Source organism: Bos indicus, chromosome 17 (assembly GCF_029378745.1).
Source record: "Bos indicus isolate NIAB-ARS_2022 breed Sahiwal x Tharparkar chromosome 17, NIAB-ARS_B.indTharparkar_mat_pri_1.0, whole genome shotgun sequence".
NCBI classification, from domain to species: domain Eukaryota; kingdom Metazoa; phylum Chordata; class Mammalia; order Artiodactyla; family Bovidae; genus Bos; species Bos indicus.
Genome location: NC_091776.1, coordinates 13,057,955 through 13,085,883, shown reverse-complemented (window position 1 = coordinate 13,085,883; position 27,929 = coordinate 13,057,955). Strand labels below are relative to the sequence as shown.

At 40.3% G+C, this 27,929-nt stretch overlaps 1 protein-coding gene across 2 annotated transcripts in view; it reads right to left on the bottom strand.

The window, feature by feature from the left end:
- Positions 1-27,929, bottom strand: part of OTUD4 (OTU deubiquitinase 4) — a 43,608-nt gene that overhangs the window by 6,504 nt on the left and 9,175 nt on the right. For both annotated transcript variants that reach the window (XM_070769047.1, XM_019977161.2), the window contains exons 4-19: positions 24,891-24,937; positions 24,274-24,346; positions 23,128-23,209; positions 20,196-20,328; positions 16,759-16,816; positions 16,397-16,514; positions 16,238-16,302; positions 12,694-12,788; positions 11,563-11,663; positions 11,273-11,459; positions 5,941-6,103; positions 3,869-3,992; positions 3,514-3,569; positions 2,743-2,823; positions 1,731-1,869; positions 914-1,174 (exon numbers count right to left, since the gene is read on the bottom strand). In XM_070769047.1, coding sequence (XP_070625148.1) covers positions 914-1,174; positions 1,731-1,869; positions 2,743-2,823; positions 3,514-3,569; positions 3,869-3,992; positions 5,941-6,103; positions 11,273-11,459; positions 11,563-11,663; positions 12,694-12,788; positions 16,238-16,302; positions 16,397-16,514; positions 16,759-16,816; positions 20,196-20,328; positions 23,128-23,209; positions 24,274-24,346; positions 24,891-24,937 — 1,783 coding nt within the window. The remainder of the gene's footprint in view (positions 1-913; positions 1,175-1,730; positions 1,870-2,742; positions 2,824-3,513; positions 3,570-3,868; positions 3,993-5,940; positions 6,104-11,272; positions 11,460-11,562; positions 11,664-12,693; positions 12,789-16,237; positions 16,303-16,396; positions 16,515-16,758; positions 16,817-20,195; positions 20,329-23,127; positions 23,210-24,273; positions 24,347-24,890; positions 24,938-27,929) is intronic.

Below are 27,929 nucleotides of genomic sequence, written 5' to 3'. Positions count from 1 at the left end.
CACCTGTAATACAAAACATGAATTAAAAATTATAACCAAAACCAGGCTCCATTACTGTAGGGTGATTCCGGGTTCAACACACTTTTTCTACTCTAACATGCAAGTCCCAAAATGGCTTAAACTGAGATTTTTATGACTAAAAACAAATCTGTACAAAGAAAACCCACATGTTCACTGCATTTTTTTTCAACTTCTCTGTGGGATTTAAAACATCATGAAATAAAAATGTTGGGGGATAAGAGTAAAAATCAACATAAAACTCATTAACAAGATTAGTAGGATAACACTAGCTTGGGTATTCATTTAACATTAGCCAGTTACCCACAGAGTCAAACATCAAACCGTTGACTAATAAAATTATCTACAACTATCCAGGCAAAGAGCAGTCACTGCATTACTCTCTCTGTTTTGCAGTTAGGAAAGTTCACAAACTAATCTCTTTAGAGAACAGAACAAATTTAAAAAGAATTCCTGTAAAATATATATACATATATATATATACATGATTGCATGCAGTACTATAATGACAGCTATTATGTGTTATGCTCATTTCTTATAATTGTTTCATGGACATAAAAAGAATAGTTCCAAACACCAAACCACTGATATGAAAAACTCAGTAATGTTTAGTTGTCTAGTTAGTAACACTATTAAGGCTTAATTCAAAACGGATTCAGGCTTTTTGCAAACATGATGGGGGATGCTGCAGTTACTAAATGTATAAAAACATATCCCATCATAGAGAAGCTGAAACAAGAATGAGTGACGGACAGACAGCCGCACCTCTGCTGTCCTCCCCAAGCCAAATCCTCCAGCTTACTCGGCAACCTGACTTCTGTCCTCAGAATTCTCACTGAACTCACAGCAGTACTTGATAAATAAAATTAACCTGAACCTGGGAGGAGGCGCTCACCTTTAGGCAGGTCCTCCCCTGTGTGACACAGTGAATAAGGTGGTGCGATGGCTCGATCTCCCTTTTCGTTACAAGGAAACCCAGGATACAGTGGGTCCTGGTAAAGGCTCAATGTCTGAGGCAAAGGCATCAAGGGCTGGTTCACGGCCTGTATTGACACAGGAACTGGAGACGGTGTCAAATGAGCTTGGGACACAGCAGAATCAGGTCCGGTAGTCAGAGTCTGTGTCACTGACAAGACAGGAATTTGGGCAGGGACACCTACGAAAGAAAGGGAAAGGAATCAAAAGCTATGAAGAGGTAAAAGATAATTCTCCTCTGCAAATAAAAGGTAACGTTAGGCTAAAAGGTAAGGAATGCCATCTCATTACACAGCTGGGAAAACAGCATGCGCTTAAGCAATCTAAAGAAGTACTTATGTCAACCAAGCACCCTCCTGGCCATGCAGGAGGAAATGAGGACAAAAAACCGGCTCTGGGCCAGTAACAGCTCTTACACACACACGTAAGACACACAGCCTGTGTCTCGTGGGGCCATAAGGAGCTGAGGGGGTTGGAGGGGACTGAGAACTGCACTGCCAGCGCCAGCAACCACAGTTCACAGGCCTTGCTCCCGAGACCGTGAGGGCGGGTCTTCAATGAGCACCACATGAACCCCGCCCTCCACCACGGGAAGCAGAGCAGCACGGAGGACCACAGAAAGTTCTGAGGCTCCGTGCACCTGACCCTGCTCTGAGGTCAAGCTCACACACAAGAATGTCAAGACTTGGAGGACTTTTGTTGGTTGGTTCCATCAACTTTTAAAAATGTTATCTAACCTGTTGGTCCAAACGTTGTAGGTTCGCTGGGCCAGGCGGGCACAGTGGCTGGTAAGGAAGGCACCGCAGGAGTTAGATGTACCTCTGGAGAAACTAGAAGGGGAGCTGGATTTGACAGAGACACATGTTCTGCTGGCTTCTTCAAGAAGAAGGGGTGCAAAAAGACAAGAGTTCATTGTGCTTAACACTAATTCATCCACCGAATGCATCATGAGTTGCCTGCCTCTTACACAGCTGCAGTTTCTACATAAATGGTCTTTCTTCTGGTCTTCGAAATGAAAGGAAAAACACAGGCGCTAAAAATTCCATACTAACAAATTTGATCCAGTGACTGCCCACCAAAAGTCACAGAAGTCACCAGTGGGGTTAGAAACAAACTATAAAGCAACTTGAACCAAATGCTTTAAGGCAAAGACGCAAAGTCATTGAAATCACCCTGCAATTCATGAGTCTAGAACAGCGCCTCACACAAAGAGCTAACATAAAATCATACGCTTTCTACACAACATGAAGGATGTTAACTGAAAGACACAGAATAAGAACTTTCTCTACTCCTGTATTAGACCAAGAACCAAAACAATCTGTTAGAACTCAGGTTCTTTCACCATTAAATCTGTAAGCTGGCAGTACTGCCCTTTAGACATGTCCTTTCTAATCTCTTCAATCATTACATTCCTTCCCTTCTATGACATAATTGGTAAGCATGCAGAAATGTCTCTTTAAGTTCTGAAAGAAAACAAATTTCCCTTCAAAAATCTTATTTTCAAGCCAACTCATCACAAAGGCTCATCACAACATAAAGTACCAGATAAAAACTTATTCAAATTCAATTCAGAAGAATGGTTTCTATGTCCAGAAAACATTCCATTGAGACCACTCCAGACTAACCAAGAACAGAATTAGAGAAAAATTGTAATTGGATTCCAATTATGATCTATTAATAAATTCTCCCATTTCCTATTATTTTCTATTTTTAAATAGCATTCAATGTCAAATGCAACAATGTACTTACTTGCTCTGTAGGAGGTGGGCACTCTAATTTCTTTGATTTTGATGGTGATGAAATTCTTGCACACTTATCATTGCCAATATTCTTTGGAAGCAAAAAAAAAGGGGGGGGGAGGGGAATCATTATCTATTTCAAACACCCACATTCTGGGATAACTGTGCCACCTTTATAGCTCACCTATCTGCACCTGACTGAATCCTCTAACAACTGAGTATTTTTTTCAATTGTATCTGGTCTTCAACAGGTAGCTAATTTTGCCTGAATGTCTTTATTACATCAAACTATATGGCAGTTTTTACCTTGGGCATGGTTCCAAAACAGCATTTTCCCCTCAAAAATCTGTAATACTATGGAGTAATGGAAAGTAAAGGTCATCATAATGTACCATAGAAGAAATGGTTATAATTTGTGAGTGCATCAATTTTCCTCAAGCATTGTAACTTTCTCCCAATTTTTTTTCTACTTCCATAATACTTTGTTACAGCTTCCCTGATGGCTCAGTAGTAGAGAATCTGCTTGTTGATGTCAAACCCCCTGGATTTGGAAGATCCCCCAGAGAAGGAAATAGCAACCCACTCCAGTATTCTTGCCTGGGAAATCCCATGGACGGAGGAGCCTGATGGGCTACAGTCCTTGGGGTCGCAAAAGAGCTGGACACGACTTAGTGACTAAACACCACTTGTTATAAAATGATGAAATCATCTCCATCTTTTTCTGCACTACCACAGTGTTAAGGAAGAAGAAAAAGACGCAATCAGTATTTAAAACATTTACCTCCAATGTGCCTGGCTCAGGTTTTTTATCCAAGGAAATATGTCCATGGACAGAGTCTATAATAGATCAAGATAAAAGAGACAGCATCAGCCACTAGTCAGGTGTGAAGACAGAACAACAAAACATGGAGACAGAGAAAGCTGGAAGTGCCAGGTTAACCATGATCAGTCAGCGAGTAATAGTTTCCACAATTATACACCATGCTTTACCTAGCTTGAGTCAAGGCTTCTCTGCAACAGTGAGATGCGACAGTACATTGCTCAATCATTAAAAACTAAGAGTTCTTTTCCCCATGCCTGACTTTAGGCCAGAAACAGATCTCCAGCATCTGCTTTCCAATGATGAAATAACATGCCTTTATCTTTCCGTTCTTCGGTGTCCATTCTCCGCCTGCTTCCTTTTCGATCGCTTCCATGGGACGATTTTCTCTGGACGCCTGGGTTGCTACTCTGAGAAGCTGACTGGCTGACTGATGAACTCTTAAACAAAACCCAACACTTTGTGTTAAAAGATTTACTCACAAGTATACAAACAGAAGTCTTGTAATTAATCTTACTGTTCACACATCTGACTAAAAATCTCAAAATTCACCACCTTATATCTGTAAACTTCCCAGCCCACAAAAAAAAAAATACAACCTAGGGTTCATATTAAATACTCTACAGTAACTGGCTTATTAATAAGCCAAAGGCTGAGGCAGTCAGACGCTTGGCCTAGTAGTTAAGACTTCTTCATATGCCCACATTTCAAGAAGCCACTGGGACCGAACCTTTACTATGCAACTTACATTTCCATTCTCTGCACAAAGAATAGCACCCTTCACACCAACCTTCAAAAGCAGCACTGCAGAGCCACAGTCCTTTGGGGAAGTTGGAGGGGGGCACCCCAAGGGCAAGGGGCAGATACAGTCACTAGGACTCTTCTCACTAAAATGCCACTGACTGTCAGCAAACCCCTCCAAGCCCTGCATGAGCTCCAGCTTCTAACTGGTGAAGCACAGGGACTGGAGTAAGTCTGGCTTTTCAGCTCAGTTACCACTGAAGGCCTCTGCTTTCCTAGGATCTCTGAGGAAATACCACACACAGCTGAGAAGAGATCTCAGCCTTCAGTGGCAGGCGTTTTCTAGAAGAAAACCTGAGTCACTATCAAGTCCAAGACAGGATCAAAAGACTGTTTAAACACAGTAAGTATAAAGACCTCATTTTAACAATCAAAACATTTCACCATCTATTCCCACATTATAGTAGTTCTCACCATTCACTAACTGAAAAAAAGACAAAAAGCTGTGAGTAGAAGCTTAAAAGATCGGTAGTTTTGTATTATCTAAGTATTATGGAAAATAACATATCACAGAGATAAACTACACAGAATAGAGACGATGCCTAATTCAAATGTGAATTTGGGCACGTCTTCCAACGATTCCTAAACTCCAATCCCTGTGCCAGCCTGAACTATTCTACTCCAGGTGAGCTGGTCTCAGCTCAGCCTCTCCACCTCTTTAAGAATTCCAGAGGCCAGAAAACAGTGTGTGGCGCTTTACTGTTTTATACTGCTATAAATATACATACCAAGAGATAATATACATACACATATACACATACATACATATCCTATAAGGTAGCTTCTATAACATTCCATTTTGCTTGTTTATTCCACTGTTAAGAAGTGTTCCAACCACAGCTCATGTGCCTCCCAGGTGCTCATAGCTGCGTCACAAGTCACTCAGTGCCACTCATCACTATGTCAGACCACAGGCTCAGGGAGCCCGGTGCCCCCACACTCAAGCAGCTACCCTGCCCCCGTGTGCCAATGACCTTCCTCACACAGCATTTACTGTTTCCCCTTCTGACTCCCTCAAAAGAATTAAGACACTTAAAGGCAGAGAACGTTTGTCTCTTGTCTCATCAAGAAGCACCCGTCACAGCTCAGCATCTGACACAGGAAGCAACGGCGAAGCCACAGGGTTGCACCCACCACCATCTCTAGCACTGACTGCTCTGAACCACAGCTCTCATCTGTATGTACCAGGTTTTTCTTAATAGGTCCTGGGTATGTTTAATAAGGAACACTGAAAAGAATGTCCCAAATTTACAGAAGTATCCTGTTGACTAAATCATACACCTCCATGGCTTAGGGTAAGTCACTGGCTTTGGCTAGCAAAAACAAACAAGCTTCAGTTCAAAACAAAATACTCAACTTGAAGTCAGATAAACAATCAACTCATCTCAACTCTGCCACCAACTAGAAATATCTTTAGACCTCATTTGCCTCATGAAGATGAAAAGGAAGGGAGGCTACGTCATCTCCAAGGTAACCATCAGTGTAAAAATGATTCATCTACCATTAGAAACTATGGTTGAGTACAAAAACTGGACTAAGGAGAGACTTCTGAAGTGTAACTTTTCCAATTCCTTTTTATATACATACAGAAAGGGCTGGGAAAGCCTGTTCATCTCTGTTCTGAATCTCATAGAGTAAGCGAGACTCTTCTATAGCTTGCTTCTCTCTGCGCTCTTCTGGAGAGAGGCCGAAATAGTTAGGTTCTCGAGTCGTGGCATCAAAATCCTCAGCTCTCTCACGATCAGGTTTTCTGTCAAATAAGACATTCTTGGATGAAAAAAAGACAATGTATTGTGTACCTAAAATAATCTAAAATAACATTTTTAGCAATACAAATATTTGCTATCTTAGCTACACTGTGACATTACAGAACTCTTAGCTGCCTGATTAAAAATGTTTAGCAAGAGGAAGCACCTGAATTATTCGGATTTCAGAGTCAAGATGACAAACTTACAATGCAGGAAAAGAAAAATATAACTCACTTCCAAATGATACACATTATCACAGATTTTTCTTCTCAATGGAACATAAATATAAGCATTGTATCTTTTCTTTATGCCATATTCCAATATTTTCATAAGACTTCTCTTTCAAAGGAAAGGGAAAGTTACTAGTTTAGACCTCAAAAGCATTCTCATTTTCTATTCTAAGTAAAGGACAATATTAAAAGAAACACCAGGACCACCTTCCTGCTTCTTAATGACACTATCCAGAGAAGATGAAAGCTGGGGGAAAAATGAACGAGGCGAGATACTAATTGTACTGCTGTCATTTCAACATAACTTTGGTCAAAGGAGGAGACGACAAAGTTCATGAATAGAGTCGAGTAGCCCATAACATGACTCTAACATTTCACTATTACAGGCAATATGAGTACTATTTCTTCTACGTCTAACGGTTTCACAACAGTGGGAAATGAAAATCCAAAGCCTACAAGAAAAATCTGTGAAGAGATACCATCTCCCTAAAAAGAGTGGGAAGGATACAGCTGATAGCATCTGATTCTTTTCCTCTGAAAGAAAGAAAGGCCATTTCATGTCCTCAGTCCCACTTAAAACCACATCCTAACTCCAATGGAGCGGATGTCAACCCCAGGGTCCTAGGGGAAAAAACAGGGGCATCTTAGACCGGTCCTTCTCAAACCCCCGTGGTGAAAGACTCCGCAGACGGCTCAGCGACGGCCGGGAGCTTCCGCACAATCAACACGTGCTAACCGCTGTGCGCGCCTCCTCACCCGAGGCGCCAGCCGCCCCGCCCACCAGCCCACAGCACCAGCCCGCCCCAGGGCCGAGCTGGAGGGGAACGCCCAGCCCGCGTGTCGATCACGCTCAGCACCTGCACCTGCGTACTGAAAGCCCACAAAGCAATCCCGCTGGTTTCTGTTAGACTCTGTTTTCTTCTCAAAAGGAAGAGAGAATATCAATGAGAAACAAATTTTAAAAGAGTGAGAGGTCACAAGGTCTCATGTCCAACGTCACTCGTCTTTTATTCTATAATGAGAATTCCAAATTACTGTTAAATATTAGAAATAACGTCAAGATGAATTCTAATGAACATTAAACCGAGTATTTAGCTATAAAATTCTAAATTTTGACTATAATTTTTAAAATCTTACTTTATTCAATCATCTGCAGTCTCTAAATTTAATACATTAGCAAAATTCATTCTCACACCTACATCCGTGAAGGCTTACTCACTGCAAATACAAGTGGGTTCCTACACCATCAATCACAATGTCAAAAATTCTCCCGTTTCATATCTACGCACTATCCACTGCCTGCTGCCATCAAGTGTTTTTATACACCAAGTAATGTATGCCTGACATAAACAAGAAAAGGACAACACCTGTAGGATCACTCAAAGTCCTACCAGACTGGATAAACCACTAGAAAACACACTGGATAAAAATCCAGTTTGTGGTACACAAAAGTGCATTTAAGCCAGCCATTCGGTAGTCTCTGTATTTACTCCTCTTAGGTATTCTGCCTGTAGTGAGGAAGACTTCAGATGCTAGTGGAGTCTGGTCAGTGTCCACATGTCAGACCTAAGCCACAACTAGGCAATTAAGGGCATCAGTTTCATCTTTTGGGGGAGGTAACCCACCACGGGCCCCCATTGCTCCTTCCCAGCATCACTGGATATGCCAAGAATGCAAGGCCCTGATTACTCTGTAATCAGGTCATTTCTCAGGGCTGTGTATGTCCTGACCACCCTTGAGACATGAGGTAATTCTTTATGATTGATTTTTAATCATTTGTTCTCATTAGAATTTCTGGACAATTAGCTTATGAATACATACATACTTTTTACACATGTTAAAATATCCCTGCCCTTGGGATACACAAGAATCTGTTAACACTGCCTCTGCAGAAAGAGAAGGAGAAGACTCTTCAGAGTCCCTGCTGCTGCTGCTAAGTCACTTCATCGTGTCCAACTCTGTGCGACCCCATAGATGGCAGCCCACCAGGCTCCGCCATCCCTGGGATTCTCCAGGCAAGAACCCTGGAGTGGGTTGCCATTCCCTTCTCCAATGCATGAAAGTGAAAAGACAAAGTGAAGTCGCTCAGTCGTGTCCGACTCTTTGCGACCCCATGGAGTGCAGCCTACCAGGCTCCTCCATCCATGGGATTTTCCAGGCAAGAGTACTAGAGTGGGTTGCCACTGCCTTCTCCATGAGAGTCCCTAGGACAGCAAGAAGATCAAACCAGTCAATCCTAAAGGAAATCAACCCTGAATATTTATTGGAAGGACTGATGTTGAAGCTGAAACTCCAATACTATCGCCAGCTGATTCGAAGAACTGACTCACTGACAAAGACCCTGATGCTGGGCAAGAGTGAGGACAGGAGGAGGAGCAGGGGACGACAGAGGATGAGATGGTTGGATGGCATCACCGACTCAACTGACATGAGTTTGAGCAAACTCTGGGAGCTGGTGAAGGACAGGCAAGCCTTGTGTCTCAGTCCATGAGGTCACAAAGAGTTGGACACAACTTAGTGACTGAACAACAACTGCAGAAGGAAGGTAGACAGTTTGGATTAACAGGGATGGCAAGGAGAATACTCAGAACAAATTTCTGAGTGTTTTGGATTTTGAACGATATCAATTTTCTATCCTAAATAGTTTGTTCAAGTAAAAAGAAAAATGTAATGGATGTGAGGTATTGGTTTGAGTTATGAATTGGAACTGTGTCTCCCAAAAAGGTATGTTCAAGTCCTGCCCCTTGGGGTCTGTGCATGTGACTTTATAAACAGGGTCTCTGCAAGCAAGAGTAATCACATCAAAATGAAGTCACTATGGAGTAGGGTAGGCCCTAAACCCACTGTAAGTGGTTCCTCACTAGACGAGACACCCAGGGAGAACATGCGATGATGGCGGCAGAGACTTACATCCACAAGCCAAGGATTGCCAAGGACTGTGGACAACACCAAAAGCAGGAGACCCCTGGGACAGATTCTCCCCTAGAACCTTCAGAGAGGGCAGGCAGGGCTCTACCACACCGTGACTTCAGACTTCCAGCCCCCAGAACTGTAACTCACTTCTGTTGTTTTAAGCCTGTCTGGGGTAGCAGGCTGCCACAGCCCCAGAAAACTACATAGTACTGGGCATCATGCCAGCCTAAAACCCACAACTCTGTCCTGGAGATGGTACATGAACCATCTTCAATGACAAAGTGTAAAGACTTTCCCAAGAAAGGGGAATGCCCAAAAGCCAAAAAATAAAGAAGCTGAAGACCAGAGCTTGGCAAGAACATAAGCCAGTGCTACAGCGGTTCAGGTAACCGGGGAAGTCGACTTTGGATGGGGAAGGTATCGGCCACAAGCACCCACAGGAGACACGGACAAGGCTGCAGGAAGAGGACGGCCTCTGCTTCAGACACACTTTCTCAAGCAAAGTCCCTCTGAAGGACATGAATCACTCTACAGCTCCATAAGCCACTTGGAAGAAAAGCAGATTAGGGAAACCTTAAAATCAACAACACAGGAAACCATGACCCGGAAGCATATTCAGGAGCACAAGCCTCTGCACATTCAGTCAGAATGCGGATCATGATCACAACAACCTGTTCAGTATTAGACATGTGACTGCAAACAGTCGTAACCTACAAGAACAGAGCAAACTGGCCGTTTTGGCTGATTTAAGTTCACATATGAAAGAAAACTAACCTTACCCTGCAGGGAACTAGCAGTGCAAGCTGGAATTCAATATTTAACACATTACAGACTACCCGAAAACTACACGGTGCCGGGAAAAGATCTGTCTCGGGTAAGATCTAAATCACTGAAAAAAGCCATTCAAAAATAAAGATGTCTAATTAGTAATCCAATCCTGAGAATATAAAGAAATACTATGTTGTTAAAAAAAAAAGTTAACGTGATACAGTATTATTAACTATACTACAGATTTTGTTCAAATTTCACAAAGTTTTATGCTAGTGTCCATTATTTTGTTTTCATACTTGATTCCACACTGTGTTTAGCTGCACTGAGCAGCTTCAGCTGCATGCAAAAAATTCTGATAAATTCTTTTCATTTTTTTTCTGCTACAAATATTTTCTAATTTTCCTTCTTTTAGCTTCTTAGACACACCCATCACTTCAAAGTGGACATTTAGTTTCCGAATACATGGGGTTTTAAAAGTATCATTGAAAAAATAAATAAATAAATAAAAGTATCATTGAAATTAATTTCTCATTTTGATATTAATTTTTCATTTAAAATGCTTTCTTCTCTGCAATCACCCTCTGTTTTTCAGTCTTTTAGCTTTTACTGAGGCTTCTAATGGCTAAGTCAAAGATCTTAGTAAATGTCACACTGCACTTCAAAGTATGTGCTGTTGTTCAGTCACTAAGTCGTGTCCGACTTTGCAACCCCATGGACTGCAGCACACCAGGCTTCCCTGTTCTTCACGGTCTCCCAGAGCTTGCTCAAATTCACGTCCACTGTGTCAATGATGCTATCCAACCATCTCATTCTCTAAAAATATGTGGGTTATTTTCAAACATCTTTTGATATTGATTTTCAGTAGAATTCCACCATGATAAGCGAACAGACTCTGTATGATTGATTTCAATACCTTTAGGCCATGAAATTTCTGTACCTCACTGTATGTCCCTAGGTATGTTCCAGTGTCTCCTGGTTTAGAATCTATGGTAACTCAAATACAATTTGTATCCTGCTGTTGTGTGAAAAATAAAAAAATCAAAATGTCTTAAACTATAAAATTACTTTGATTTGTGTGATGAGAGTATACTATGAAGAACTGAAATCCTCACATTATTTTATCAACAATACTCTTACTATTAAGGCTTTAGACAAGTATATGAACAAAAAATTGTAACTTTCTAAATGCATGTAACACAGCAAATAAGAAATGCTGGCTCACTTAACTTCCAGCTCTCTTGCATTCAGTAAGGTTACCTTATGATCTGTGAGGGTGTTCTGCTAAGATTTTTGTGCTCGCTGGAGGTTTTCTGAGACTGTGGCGCAGCAGAATGACCGGAGGATGCATGCTGTCTCGCTCCTGAAGGGTGCTGCAGGCGAGGAGGTAGAGCTGACGGGGCTTTTATTGGCTTGCTTGAGTTCTTTGGCCCTCTGTAATCCATGTCTATGACACGAAGCCAAAAATACTTCATAACTCTCCTCCTATTGTCAACAACTCCAAGTACCATCCCCTCCCCCAAAGGAAGACTAAGTTGATGAGCTCCTACCAGGATGGAAATTCTGTCCCGAAGGGGGTTTTTTCATCTTCTTTCCTGACACTGTGTTCCAGCTTTCTGAGGCAGGCGGTTTGAGGTTCTTCGGTGAGTATCTTTAAAAAGAAGAAAAAGACTTGAAGTAACCTAAAGTACTCTACTGAGACTGTGCACTTAAGTATTCTACATAAATCTTTTATGTTCAATTTATCTAAGAATTTCCAGTCTTAGTTCTTATAGTAAAAACACACTATCAAATACAAAGCATTCAGCAATCCACATGTAATTATAATCAAATGACAAAGGTCAAAAACCTATTTTCTAACCTAAAAGAACAGAATATTGAGAGGTCTTAATCACAATCTAAGCAAAAGGTTAGATAAGGAAGGAAAGAAAACTATTCTGTGAGGTGTGATGACAGTACTGTAGCTAAGGATGGGGAATGGAGAAGCCCTTACTGTGTTAGAGACACACACAGACGCACAACATCTATGAGAAATGGTGTGACATCTGGGATTTACTTTCAAATATTCCAATTCTGCTCCTTTCTTCTGCTTTAAGGGGTTAGGGAGAAGAGATTAGAAAAGATGGCAAACCTGCTGTCAGCTATGAAACTAGGGTGACGTTATCTTGACTACCCCCCTCAGTTGCGCATGTTTGAAATTCTCCATGGTAAAGTCTAGGTGGATCTTACTACCTTTCCCTCAAATAAAGGCTGCAGCAGCTGAAACAAAAGCTGCTCTAAAGTAACAATGTATCATGGCAAGTATTTCACTCCACCAGATAATCATTTACTGAAAACTACATGCAAGGCAGCAATGAATGGAATCAGAAATGAATACTGCCCCTGTCCTCCAAAGATCAGTTACAATAGGTTAATTTTCTAAACTGCTTTAGTGAAGAATGGCACATTTTAAACAGTAAGCAATGAAGTAAGTACCTTTTATTTAAAAGACCTTAACACATAAACACTAAATTTGAACTCAAACTATTTTTCAGAGATCTAAAAAAGTATATTTCTGTATACACCCGCAACACATTTAACTGAATTCACAAATACACAGGGACATTTAGAAATGCTCGTGATTACATCAGGCTAAGTGGAAGAGAAGGTGAATTAACACCTTAGCTGAAAACAGTACGTACTTCTTTCCAAGTTCTGCGACCAAAACTGGCCCATTCTCAGCGTGAACCCCTTGAAAGTCTGCATTAGAAAATTTTCCATCGTGATCCAACCTAACCTGTTAAACAAATTCGCAAAGAAAAATCAGTCACCCGATGCTTTAGCATCAATGATTCATTTTTAAACTGCCATTTCATTTTCAACTAAAGTGTAGAGGAACCTATGTAGTTAAAAACAAAACTAAGTTCAAAAGAGTACACCATAATGCCTCTGATCTTCCAGACCTGTGTATCTCTTTCCAAAATACTTTCCTTTGCTTACTTTTCCATGTTTTTTCTAAACTGTCTGGGTTCTGAAGGCAGGGCTGTGGCACCACACACCAGGCTTCCAGGTCCCGCTTTTCTACTCAAGCAGCAATATGACCTCGGGCCAGTAACTTATCCGGTGCTTCACTGAGCTCATACGCAAGACGGGGCTGATTAGAGTCTCTACATCACGGGCACCAGAGGCACGATAAGGCACACATGAGGCATACAGAGGACACCAGCCTGCACACAGCAACCGCTCAACAAAGGCGAGCACCTGCTATGAAAATTATATTATCTTCTCACTTTTCCAATATTTCAAACATTGTAATATGTAAATGTGACCTTTCTGCTCCCTAAAAATAGATGCATCGTCTCCTCTCTAACACACAGCTGGTTATTACACAACGGCACATCAGGACAGGAGAGTCAGCCTTTTGCTTTCCTTCTGGCAAAGGGCACCCCTAACCCTGCTCTAGCAGCCAGATGGACACAGCCTTGCTCAAAGCCATCTCCCGTTATCAGTACCGCCAGCCCTCAGCATCCACAGGGGGACTGGGTCCAGAACTCGAGAACACCAGAACTCCGGGACGGGTACTAATATGGACCAGCAGTCACCCTCACCAGCCAGAGGCGGAGGGATGCACCGCCCATTCCAAGCCCTCAAGCTGAGATTCCATTCTTTGGTCACAGCAGGACACTGCTTCCCTCTCCTCAAGAGCTGAACAATAAAAAAGATTTTCTGAAGCTAATGTTTATTTAAAATTGAAACTGCATTTACATGCTTACTCAGATACGCACAAGATACCACCCTTATGGCAGAAAGTGAAGAAGAACTAAAGAGCCTCTTGATGAAAATGAACGAGAGTGAAAAAGTTGGCTTAAAGCTCAACATTCAGAAAACTACGGTCATGGCATCTGGTCCCATCACTTCATGGGCAATAGATGGGGAAACAGTGACAGCCTATTTTGGGGGCTCCAAAATCACTGCAATGGTGACTGTAGCCATGAAATTACAGATGTTTACTCCTTGGAAGGAAAGTTATGATCAACCTAGATAGTATATTCAAAAGCAGAGACATGACTTTGTCAAGAAAGGTTTTTCTACTCAAGGCTCTGGTTTTTCCAGTGGTCATGTATGGATGTGAGAGTTGGACTGTGAAGCAAGCTGAGTGCTTTAGAATTGATGTTTTTGTACTGTGGTGTTGGAGAAGACTTTAGAGTCCCATGGACTGCAAGGAGATCCAACCAGTCCATCCTAAAGGAAGTCAGTCCTGGGTGTTCATTGGAAGGACTAATGTTGAAGCTGAAACTCCAATACTTTGGCCACCTGATGAGAAGAGCTGACTCATCTGAAAAGACCCTGATGCTGGGAAAGATTGAGGGCAGGAGCAGAAGGGGACAACAGAGGATGAGATGGCTGGATGGTATCATCGACTCAGTGGACATGGGTTTGGGTGAACTCCAGGAGTTGGTGATGGACAGGGAGGCCTGGCGTGCTGTGATTCATGGGGTCGCAAAGAGCTGGACACAACTGAGAGACTGAACTGAACTGAGTAAATAAAAGTCATCTTTGAGTCAGAGACTCTGTAGACAGGATAGAATAAAGACGGTAGAGAGTCTACCTGCCAATGCAGGAGACCTGGGTTTGATCCCTGGGTCGGAAAGATCCGCTGGAGGAGGAAATGGCAACCCACTCCAGTACTATTGCCTGGGGAATCCCATGGATAGAGGAGCCTGGCAGGCTACAGTCAGTCCACGGGGTTGCAAAGAGTCAGACATAACTGAAAGACTAACACTTTCACCTTCACACTTTCCATAATAAAATTTCAATTAAATTTTATCCAAGTGAAATAGTCAAGTAGAAGAAAAGGAAAATACTCTAAAAAAGAAAAAATTAAAACAAGTACCTGCTTTACCTTCTGCTTTATCAAGAACTGAAAGCTCAAATGAAATATGCTCAGTTTACAACAATGAATAAAACAATTTTAGCGATACAGTATAAAAAGTACTTTCTTAAAAAAAAATAAAATAAAATAAAATAAAAAGTACTTTCTTTTCTCTACTAAGAAGGGTGGGGAAGGAGGGCCCTCTTCTGTTTTGTTCTCTGCCAAGTTCCCCAAATCACTACAGTAAAAGATTCCCAGATTCGGTTCTATGCTTAGAGCACATTTCTGACAACCCTGAAAGAATCACATCCTCTTCTTCCTCTACTTTCAAAATACCCTCGAATCACAACACTACTCAAAGTTCTTAAGGTAAAGTCTGTCACTGATACCCAGAAACAATCCTGGTCCCCCAGACACTTTTCACAAACCACTTTATCATGAAGGAATGACTATTTCCTCCACAAGTCAAGAAGAAATGTCTGTCAATGGCTATTTCAAAATAGTTTTTAAAAGGTAACACTTTTTGATGAGAACCATTCTTGATGACAATTATCTTCCAAATAACAATATTTTTGGTGTATGGGGGTTGCTTTTGTTTTAGAAAGAGTCATATTTTTTCATAGAAGTTTCTCCAGTCTTGGCATTAGTAATACTTTGGACCAGACGACTCCTTGCTGTGTGTGTGTTGGGGGTGGGGGGGGTGGGGGTGGGGGGTGTCCTGTGCGTTCTAGGATGTCTGGCACCATGCCTGGCCTCTACCCACTAGGTATCAGTAGTACTTTCCCAGGTGTAATGACCAAAAATGTCTGCAGACATTGCTAGAGGGGAGGCAGGGGTGCAGATCACTCCATGTAAGAAACGCTGACATAACTCAATTTTCCCCTTTACCGGTCAGCTGAGTAAGCCCAGAGCAGCAGCTTATTCAAGGTAAAAGGCAAAACTTCTCCAACTGTTCCCTTTCTTTTACTCAATCCAACAAAAGAACTATGTGTTATATCAAAATTTTCCAGGATGACTTTCATAAACCAAACTGACCTGTAGTGTCAAGTCTGAATCAATGTCAGTACATTACCTGCCAGCTATAATGAAAATATCTAAAAATCTAAAAGGTTACTGCTACATCTTTGAAGCAAGTACTATCAAAGACTGAACTGCTTTAAAGATCATGTGAAGGGTCACACAGTTTTAGATATACATGATTTTGGTAATGTATTCAAAAGCTAAATATTTTTAACTGTTAAAATGTATACATGATAAAATATATTCTGAAATCACAAATTAACAACACATCCAAACTTAAGCTGTTTTTTAGTTCCTATTAGAATAAATAAGATTTCAAGTAAAATCTTTTCTTCCTCTACATAATCACTTACCTGGCATTTATCTCCAACTTCATACTGTAAGCCAGCAGCAATGGAATAATCATGTTTTTGTTGAGCTGTAAAGAATATCAGCATAATATCAAGTTGATGTAATCATTTTCAAGGACCTCAAAGCAAATTTCTGGAAAATACAGATTTTTTTTAACTCACCTTGTTTAGACTTTAGCCAAATTTCATATTCCACATTTCTATAGACTGCTGGACTGAGTGACTTAAGAACCTTTCTAGACAAAGGAAGGCTAGGAGAGTTTCCATTGCTTTTCGGATGCTAAGTAAACAAAGTCAAGAAGCCCAATCAACAAAGAAATGCTTTTAAAATGTGTTTGAGATACGTATAAGAGAAAAATCAAAAGAATAAAGCTTTAAAAAATAGGAAGTCACCGAAAAAATGTCTTACGAGATGATCCTGACTCTATTGAAAATGTGCCAGAAAAGAGAAAAAAAATTAAGGCTATAAACTTGTATGCTTTCTTATATTGAAGAGATAGTTAAAAACCATTAAATAAAAATACCTGGTCACTTGACAAAGTTTTAAATCCATTCACATCATTAATAGTGGTAGGTTTACTCCTACAAAGGAAGAAATACAGGTATCATTAGGAGTACAAAAATGTTCACACACATTTTTCACTTACTCTAACTTCAGAGAAAAATCTCAGAGTTACAGTCCAAAGTCAAAACTGTATCCCAAGGAGCTCAAACACACGGAAGTGTGGATATGTATATGTAAGCACATACAGAGTATACATGTGTGTATGTGTATATGCATATAAGGCAAAGTTTTTTTTTCTTTAAGTTTACCAGTTTATTGCTACCAACCCATCTCCTCCACCCTCCTCATGCATGCGTGCTCAGTCATATAACCCCAAGGACTGCAGCCCACCAGACTCCTCTGCCCATGGACTTTTCCAGGCAGAAAGACTGGAGTGGGTTGCCATTTCCTTCTCCAGTCAAACATTTTTATTGTTAATTTGTACTGACTTAATCAACAAGAAGAGAGGAACAGAAATAAACTATGAAATGTGGGATGATACAGTAACTGAGTTTATAAAAACACTTAATGTAAAAACTTCCTTTCAGAAATATATCAGTAGATATGTGTGTATGTATGTGTGTGCACTCAGCCGTGTCCGACTCGTTGTGATCCCAGGGACTGTAGCCCGCCAGACTACTCTCTGTCCATGGGATTTTCCAGGCAAGAATACAGGGGTGGGTTGCCATTTCCTTCTCCAGAGGATCTTTCAGACCCAGGGATCAAACCTGTATCTCTTGTGTCCCCTGCATTGGCAGGTGGGTTCTTTACCTAATGAGCCACCAGCAAAGTCCATCAATAGATGAGGCTCCATCAAACAAAATACTCCACTACAAGATATACAATCCGGTGAAAGTAGATACAAGCTAAATAAGTTATCAGTCATCATTAATGCTGCTAAGTGCTTTGGGGGGAAAAAGGTGGAAAAACTACAGTGTTGAGGCCTAGCTCAAATAATAAAAAATGGGATAAAGAATGATATGTTTTTGAATAAAGAATTAAAGGTGACAAGAGAGCAAACCATATGGCTGTTGAGTACTGCAAGCAGACGGGAAGCAAGAGCAAAGACCCTGGGGCAGCCAAGAGGCTGGTGAGGCTGGGCAGTGATGGCAGGTGACTGGGTGAGAAGGTACCTGTATTCTTCTGGCATATAATTCCTCCTCCTTCATAAACCAATCTCTAGTCTTTAGGTGTCACACCCCTAAATGCAGCAATATTTAAGAGACTCCAACTATCTAGAGTCTGGATTAAAAAAGCACCCCAATTGCTGATGCTTCCAGATTCATCAATACGAATGTGAAAAGAATCCAGGCACAGAAGTACAGCGGCATCCTTGCTTTCTCCTCATGACCATACCGCGCCTATCTGTCTTGCCATGATTATGGAGCAGTCTCCCCTAGATGAAGCTTTGTCTTCCCTAAGCCAGACATGACACTAGTAAAGGAAACCCTAATAATGCAACAAAAAAATCCATCAGAAAGGCTTCCATGCTCCCAGGGCTATAGTAATGCAATATAAAAATGAAAACTGATCACGACAATGTACACACCATCCCTGGCAAACTTCTACAAGCTTACTAGCCTCTACTCCATACTTCACCTACTTCACCTGCCAGCTGCCATCCCAGACCCAGTTTTGCTAAAGCCATCAGCAGCACCAAGCACAGGGTATGTGCTCAAGTCCCCCCACATCAACTCATGGTGATAAGTTAAACAAGTCAATCATCATTCTCCATCCCAACTTCTCGTATGCTCCATAACATGCCTTAATCACACTGGGCACCTGGAGAAAACCATGTAGCACAATTCCCATCTGTGCAAAGCCCCTTAATCAATTCTAGGATTAATTTACAATGGGAGACCCAGATTTTAATCTGACTCATTTCTTTCTTATGTAGAAACAGTGGTCAATCAAACTTTCAATCAGGATCAACCATTTAATTCAAGAAATGCCTGGAATTACAGATACAAGGGGATATATTTTATAAGTCTTTAATAAAGAATTAGATATCCTGAGGCTTTAATTTCATCTTCCTCTAGTTTCACAGTACGTATCATAGGATACTTTCATACTCTCATACAAAAGGAATAATATACTTTTAGCTTCACTGAGGATGAAACCAATTGGTTCTTAGAACATACAAAGTACATTTCTTAGTATCATTGATAAAAATTCATACACATTGGACACTATACCTAGAACTGGACTGTGCATTGCACATGTACATCTCATTTCATTCTTATAAATTATCTACTTTAAAGAAATACTGACATATCCTCATTTATATCTATAGGACTGAGGCTTTAAGCAACTTGCCCTAAGTTCAGTTAGTTGGCAGGAACCCAGGAATGAAACCAGGTCAGAATGTCCACAGCCCAAGCTCTTAGCCACTACCCTGTATGTCTTAAGTGGAAAAGAAAAATAAGTTTCAGACTCTAAGTTAAAAGGTGTTTATTCACATCATGCTGCTGCTACTGCTAAGTCGCTTCAGTTGTGTCCGACTCTGTGCGACCCCACAGACGGCAGCCCACCAGGCTCTGCCGTCCCTGGGATTCTCCAGGCAAGAACACTGGAGTGGGTTGCCATTTTCTTCTCCAATGCATGAAAGTGAAAGTGAAGTCGCTCAGCAAGTGTCTCACTCTTCTCGACCCCATGGACTACAGCCTACCAGGCTCCTCCGTCCGTGGGATTTTCCAGGCAAGAGTACTGGAGTGGGTTGCCATTGCCTTCTCCGTAATCACACCATAAACAAACATAAATAAATAACATTATTATCCAGAGCTGTTTACATATACTTATATTCCAACTTTGGATTTGTATTATATAAAAAGGGGAGGCATTATCTAAGAAAGAGAACAATAAAAGAAAGTCAAGGAAATCAAAATGGCCATTTTTCATCACTGGTTATGTAAGCAATTGACAGCCTAACCTGAAAACTTTAGGATATACACACATATGAAGTGAAAGTCGCTCAGTCGTTTCCAACTCTTTGCGACCATGGAAATCTCCAGGCCAGAATACTGGAGTGGGTAGCCTTTCCCTTCTCCAGGGATCGAACCCAGGTCTCCCACATTGCAGGTGGATTCTTTATCAACTGAGCTATGAGAGAAGCCCCCCGCCCTCCACACACACACACAGGTAGAACCAAATCTATTTCAGAGATATATGCATGATTACATAGAAATAAAAATAGATGCTTAACAAAAACAAACAAAAAACCAAATTCCGAAAGAAACAGTCCCATAATAGAAATGAAGTAATAGCAGTGGCAGGAAAAAAGAAACTTCTGCTGCACGTTGCTGTACTTTAGAAATACCATAATACCTCACTAAGTGAGGCAACGCCGTACAAAAACGTTTACGGAACTGTTTCCTCGTATGGCACTACAAAGGTACTTTAGGACAAAGCCACTCTTACTTGCAACTGTCATCCTCTGAATCTGATATTTCACTGTTGTCTTCATCCGCTACTTCAGAGCTATCTAGGCCCATCAAGATTTTACTGACGTCAGTTTTAAATACCTTCTCATACAGCAATTCATAAAGCAGAGCTGAAGTTAACAAGAAAGAGATGTTACACAGCATGAATTTTACGTCTAACATAAAACGGAGGCGCCCAGGCTCCTAAAACCTTAACTGAATACCTTCTAACACCTTATGACCAATAACACAATTCAACCAGAAAATTACCTAGAGACCAACTAGACTCCCGTCTTTGCAGTTAGTTAGTTCAAAATTATCACTGCCTGTTGTCTGGATGATACTGAGGCAGATACAAGATGGTGAGAAAGGGGGTCTCTTGGGGACTCGTTTGAGGGGTAGACACCACTGTGATGGATTCTTGGTGTACTTGTGTTGGTAAGGTTTGCTGTAATTAAAGCAAATGCGAGTCCTGAACTCCATGCAGAGGTTTTGAGCATTGACACCACTGTGATGGATTCTTGGTGTACTTGTTTTGGTAAGGTTTGCTGTAATTAAAGCAAATGCGAGTCCTGAACTCCATGCAGAGGTTTTGAGCATTGACACCACTGTGATGGATTCTTGGTGTACTTGTTTTGGTAAGGTTTGCTGTAATTAAAGCAAATGCGAGTCCTGAACTCCATGCAGAGGTTTTGAGCATTGACACCACTGTGATGGATTCTTGGTGTACTTGTTTTGGTAAGGTTTGCTGTAATTAAAGCAAATGCGAGTCCTGAACTCCATGCAGAGGTTTTGAGCATTGACACCACTGTGATGGATTCTTGGTGTACTTGTTTTGGTAAGGTTTGCTGTAATTAAAGCAAATGCGAGTCCTGAACTCCATGCAGAGGTTTTGAGCATTGACACCACTGTGATGGATTCTTGGTGTACTTGTTTTGGTAAGGTTTGCTGTAATTAAAGCAAATGCGAGTCCTGAACTCCATGCAGAGGTTTTGAGCATTGACACCACTGTGATGGATTCTTGGTGTACTTGTTTTGGTAAGGTTTGCTGTAATTAAAGCAAATGCGAGTCCTGAACTCCATGCAGAGGTTTTGAGCATTGACACCACTGTGATGGATTCTTGGTGTACTTGTTTTGGTAAGGTTTGCTGTAATTAAAGCAAATGCGAGTCCTGAACTCCATGCAGAGGTTTTGAGCATTGACACCACTGTGATGGATTCTTGGTGTACTTGTTTTGGTAAGGTTTGCTGTAATTAAAGCAAATGCGAGTCCTGAACTCCATGCAGAGGTTTTGAGCATTGACACCACTGTGATGGATTCTTGGTGTACTTGTTTTGGTAAGGTTTGCTGTAATTAAAGCAAATGAGAGTCCTGAACTCCATGCAGAGGTTTTGAGCATTGACACCACTGTGATGGATTCTTGGTGTACTTGTTTTGGTAAGGTTTGCTGTAATTAAAGCAAATGCGAGTCCTGAACTCCATGCAGAGGTTTTGAGCATTTGGTAAGATATTTCTGTTTTCTGGAGTGTGGGTTTGTTTTTGTTTTCCTCTTTCTGTAAAGCAGAAACATTGTCACAATATGCTTCAGTGGTTGCTGAGAATACATTTTACAATGGTTTCTTTTTAGTCCATTATGAAAAGGTATCTTCTTTCTAGCAAACTTGGTGTTCCTTAAGTTTTCCATCTGAGCTTCTTCAGGTTGGGTAGGCTGTGCGGTCTCTCTGGTTCTCAGTTTCTTGATGTGAACAGCTGGAATGAGAGCACTTCACCGTGCTAGGATTAACTATGAAAGCAGATGCAGAGGCTTAGCACAGTGTGTACAACCACACTTAAGTCACTGCTCACTGGGCGTGTTGAATTTCATCACCCCTGGCTCACAGCTGTGATACCTTTTTGTATTACTGTTAGCTTTAAATACATCAATACATTAAATACAAGTAATATAAAATTGTAAATTGATCTGTTTTGAGATCCTGGGCTATGTTCTCTGCCTCTCCCAGTCAATCAAAAGCTGGACATTCCAGCTTTGAAAAGGTAGGCGTCATGTGCTGTCTTTACTGGTCCTCCTTAGCTAAAGAACAGGGGAGAAGAGGCTGTCATATGCCCGGCACAGTGCTTCGTATGGGTCATGTGCACCTTGTCAGAACAGATGATAAAGGAAATAAAGAGGGGAGGAAGGCACTGCCACAGCAGTAATTCTCAACTGCGAGAGGTGGAGAGGCTTTTATCCTCCCAGGAAACACCTGGCAAAGTCTGGAGACATCTGTGGTTGTCACACGGGAGAGAGCGCTCTACTGGCATGTCAGAAGGTCAGTCACTTAGCTGTGTCCAACTCTGCAACTTCGCAGACTCCCCTTCCACAGAATTCTCCAGGAAGACTACGGAGTGCATTGCCATTCCCTTCTCTAGGGGATCTTTCTGACCCAGGGACCAAACTTGGGTCTCTGGCATCGCAGGCAGATTCTTTACCATCTGAGCCACCAGGGAAGCCCCACTATTGGCATAATAGATGCTAAACATTCTACAAGGCACACAACAACCCCCAAAACAAAAAATTATGTGCCCTATATTTTAATAGTAAAAGGTCAAGAAACCCTGGTCAAGTGACAAATACAATCAAATACTGATTTCCTGAATCATTGAGATTTTCAAGCTATGCACTAAAAGCTTTATAAACATTCAAATCTTTATTAATGATATTAATTACCACAGGAAAATATAACTTCACATTTACAAGCCAAACTCTAATCTCTTAGCACCTTTTTCCTATGGAAACAAGTTTTTACTAGAGTATTAAAATTTTTGGTAACCTAAAGTTCTCAGAAATATATTTTTACACAACAAAACAGTGTATCTGCCCTGAGTTGTTTGCGTAAGACAATAAAGCTTAGGAAGAAAATTTCTATACCAATGCAAGGGTGATACTTACACTGACACATAGCCGAGCTCTCTTTATACTTTATGGGATAGACAATATCATAATGATTTCCATTTGAAAAACACAGTAATACCTGAAAGGGAAAAACAGAATACACCTTTCAGCCCTTCACATACAACACTTACACAGCTACTTCCATCTCTAATATCTCTGAGTTACTAGTAAACAAATTTCCAGGTAGAATGTTTTAGAAGTAACCTAAAGCTGTAATGTGGTCATGGTACATCCGTATGTTGAAATGTTACAAAGCCAAGGAATCAGAAATTCCTAATGACTTGGGGAAACGCTTACTGCATCACAAAAATCACACACAATCTGTAAGAACAAATGATTTCAACTATTGCAAGAGAAGGGTTAGAAGACTGTAAGAAAATATTCTAAAACTTTAATGATGCTTACCTCTAAGAAGCAGAATCAAAAGTACATTTTTTTTCTGCTTTACAGCTTTATGTACCTTCTAAATAATCGATCACTGACGCAAAGAGCAACACACATTGACTTTGCTTAGACTACGTCATGTTCCAAAAATTACACTGTAAAGGCCAGATCCAGAGCCAGGCACCTTGGACACCCACGAGTCCTTACAAAGGCGTATTTACCTCGGCTCCCTGCCCCCTGCCACCATAAACATGGTGACGAGACACTTCAACTTGGGCTGGATAACCCAATGCAGATCATGAAAACAAAATTCTCTAGTAATGAATCATGGTGTTCCCCCCGCCACCCCTTTCTAGGCTTTACATAATTTTTCAGTTGTTTCTGCTTTGTGACTAGATAACAACACCGTAGCCAGTAAACTATCTCTGTAATGGGAAATATATCACAGTTAAGTGTTTCTGGATGCAGTAGAACCTATTTTCACAAGTTATTTTTCTATCTAATGTATATACTGATGTAAAACAGTACAGTCTAGTTAATCACATACACTGGCATCTCAATTATTTTTCTCTAATAAAATGTCACAACAGAGTTCAACATTTGTACGGAAAAACAAATACAAAATAACAAAACTTGTGAATGATTAATAAGAACTTAAAAAAAAAAAAGTCACTTAAAAATTATAGCTCAGGCAGTCAAGATGGCAAGTGAGTGGTTCCTTTACTTAAATCCTTTAGAAAAACTTGGAACAATTCTTACCTTTTCAGGAAAATTATTTTCAGTTACTTGTGAAGGAGAAACATTTGGTTTCTGGTAAATTATAAAATCTTTCCTGAAAAAACATTTAGAAATTATTTCTGATGAAATACACTTCATAAATTGAGATTCAGTCATTCATTCATTCACTCACTCAAGAGTCAAGTGCACCAAGCAACATTCTAGGCACCTAGAAACAGCAGTAAACAAAAGGCAGTAATGGGTAACCAAGCTGCAACATACTTAAGCAAAAAGTATCCTTTTAAACAAGTAAAATTTTAAATATAATTTTATATATAACTTCAGATATAATTCTAAAAGTAGACCTCAAAACCACAGAAAGCGTGGAGATGAAATTTATAAAGACATTTTGAAAAGAAAAAATACAGCATTCACCTGATCTGCTAACAGACAAAAAACTGTAAAACTGACAATACGGTGCTCTGCCTTTGCCATTCAATTTGCTTTGCCATTCAGTGCTACCAGCCTTGAGAAAGCAGGAAATCATTTCTCTAGAAGGTCTGTTAAGTGATTCTGCTATTTAACAACTCCATTACAATGGAACATGTTAATTTCCCACTGGCTTTATTTTTGTTTACCTATGTGATTACAGGGCTTACCTGTACATAAGAGAAAGGGCACTTATTTCCACTTGTCCAACCCACTCCTGTATTGAAGAAAAAACATTGGCCCATAAGTGTCTACTTTTTATAGCACCTTAATACACATCTTTATATGATAGACCTAATTAGCTAGAGGAGCTCATTCATATTTTTTTTAATTTATTTAATTTCAGGATAATTGCTTTACAATATTGTGTTGCTTTCTGCCGTGTGTCAACATGACTCAATCACAGGTGTATTTATGTCCCTCCCTCTTGAAACTCCCTCCCACCTCACACCTCAGCCCACCCTTCTAAGTTGTCACAGAGCACCAGTGTGAGCTCCCTGCATCACACAGCAAATTCCCACTGGCTATCTATTTTACATACAGTAATAAATATATCCTTCCAGTCTACTCTCAACTCTCCCCACCCCTCCTTTCCCCACTGTGTCCACAAATCTTGCGTCTGTCTGCATCTCCACTGCTGCCCTGCAAACAGGTTCACCTGTACCATTTTTCTGGACTGCACATATATGTGTTCATATATGCTGTTTGTTTCTCTCTAACTTACTTGGCTCTAGGTTCATCCTGGAACTGACTCAAATGCATTCTCTTTAATGGCCCGAAGAGCTCATTAGTAGTAGTACTGAGAATACTATAAAAATATTTTCATAAAACGGGCTATAATATACACTAAAAAGCAGCCCAAGTCTTGGTAACAAATATCCTTAGTAACAGGGCTGGAGTGAGAATTCCTATTGATGTGGCAGGACGACAGAGTAGTGTCTCTAAGTTGAGAACCTGCAGAAGGCAAAGACTGCAGCTGAGCACTCAGGACAGAGCCCAGCACAGAGTGTGTGCCCAGGAGACAGGACACTGCCCAGAAGCAGAGCTCAAGGGTCAGAAAGGGTGAAAAAGGGCAGGTCTGCTCTCTCCAGAATAATTGAAGGCACAAAGAAAGCAGTGTGCCAGGAATCATTTTAACGTGTGGCAGGAGCTTTAGTACTAAAGGAGTCACTTTAAGTCCTTAAGCTTTTCAGAAGGAAATGGCCAGCATATATCAAAAAGTTAAATACTCTTTAATTTAACCTAGCAATTCAACTTCTATAAAACTATCCTAAAGAAATATTTCATATGTCCACAAAAATGTATATAAACAAAGGTGGCCACTACAGTTATCTGTAATAATTAAAAAAAATTTTTTTTAAGATAGCCCCAAGATTCCACTAACAGATAAGGAAGAATTAAATAATTTATCATTCACCCAAACTATGTATGGAAATACCATGCAATCACCAAAAAGAATGAGCTATATTCCTATGAAATGACCTCAAAAGATCACTCCAGGCTATTAAGTGGAAAAAGTAAGTCAGTAAAATAATCCTATTGTGTACAACAAAATAAATATATATAGACACATACACACAGAAAGAGAACTAGAGACAGTGGAGACAGGAATTTAAAGATGACTGGAAAAGTAAGGATTTTCACTCTTCATTCTGTAGTAAATCTTTGACCATGAGAACGTATTCCTAAACCACCTGTGAAATTAGTAAAGACTTAATATCAAGAGTTACTAAAAATAAGAACTATAGTAAGTGAACGCTGGCACTTTCACCTTCAAAGAAGAGAGATTTGAGATAAGAAAAGGATTTGGGATGATGGTTTGAAATCCTCTCAGAAGAGGATCATCTTTCCCCACAGACTTTGCACTTCAATAAATCTTTAAAGTTGGCTTTGTTTTTCAAAATGAAATAGGTGCCATACATTACAACAGATTTATTAAAATAGCCTCTGCCTAACAATCACAGCCTCTCATAAACTCCACAAGCAATACCTTCTGGTACAGAGGAGATCCTTCCCTGAAACCATCTGCTGAGATCATAAACCCAAGCTGTTCCATTCTGTGCGGAATGCATTGCATCACTTCTGGTGTCAACAAGACACTACATCTCAAATAAGGCACAATTTTGTAACTACTTAATCTTCAGAATAAATTCTGTTGTAGTCTGGTTATGTAGACAATGGCCATTATAGCTTGCCTTCTCTAACAATTTTGATTTTTTTTTTTAATTTATGTTCTGTCTTCTACCTGAACGCTATAATTTTACTTACACAACACTCTATGGTTAGTCTACTTTGTCATTGTGGGTAAGAGCACAGCATTTCTACAAAATCTATTTTTAATGTTGTAAAGAACCATACTGTATCAAAAACACTAATTAAATGTTCTTAGATAGTCATCAAAAGCAAACTTTTGTTCCTCAAAAGACACTATTAAGAACACTAAAGACAAGATACAAATAGGAAGAAAGTACTGGAAAATATATATCCAGTACAGTATTTATTATACTCGGTATAAAATACTCTTATAATTCAACAAAAACAAAATAATAAAGGACAGAATCTATGAGCAAGACATTTCACCAACAAAGACATACGGATGGCAAATAAGCACATGAAAAGTTTCTCAACATTACTAGAGAAATGCAAGTTAAGATCACGAGATACCACCACACAGCCACTAACTGCGTAGCCACAGCTCAATTTTAAAAGGCTGACGATACTGAGTGTTGATGAAGATGCAGAGCAGCTGGAATTCTCACTTATTGCTAATGACAAAGCAAAGCGGCACAGCCACTTTGGAAAACAGATTAGCAATTTCTCATTAAGTTAAACATGCATTTACCATATGACCCAGGGATTCCACTCTCAATGATATTAACAATATTAATTAAGAGAAAAGAAAACATATGCCCATAGAAAGACTTGCAACCAAATAGTCTTAGCAGCTTTAATAACAGCAGCAAACTGGGAAGAAATCATGTATCCATCAACTTGTAAATTGCTAAAACAAGTTGCAGTACATCCATCCAATGAATGGCCACTCAGCAATAAAAATGAACTATCACACAAAGTACAACACAGATGAATCTCAAAATGCGTCCATCAGTCAAAGAAGCCAGACACCTAAGACTACAAACTATACCATTCTATTTGTTCGAGGCTCGAAAAGGCAAAACTTCGCACATGGGTGGGTGTAAGGGGTCTCTACT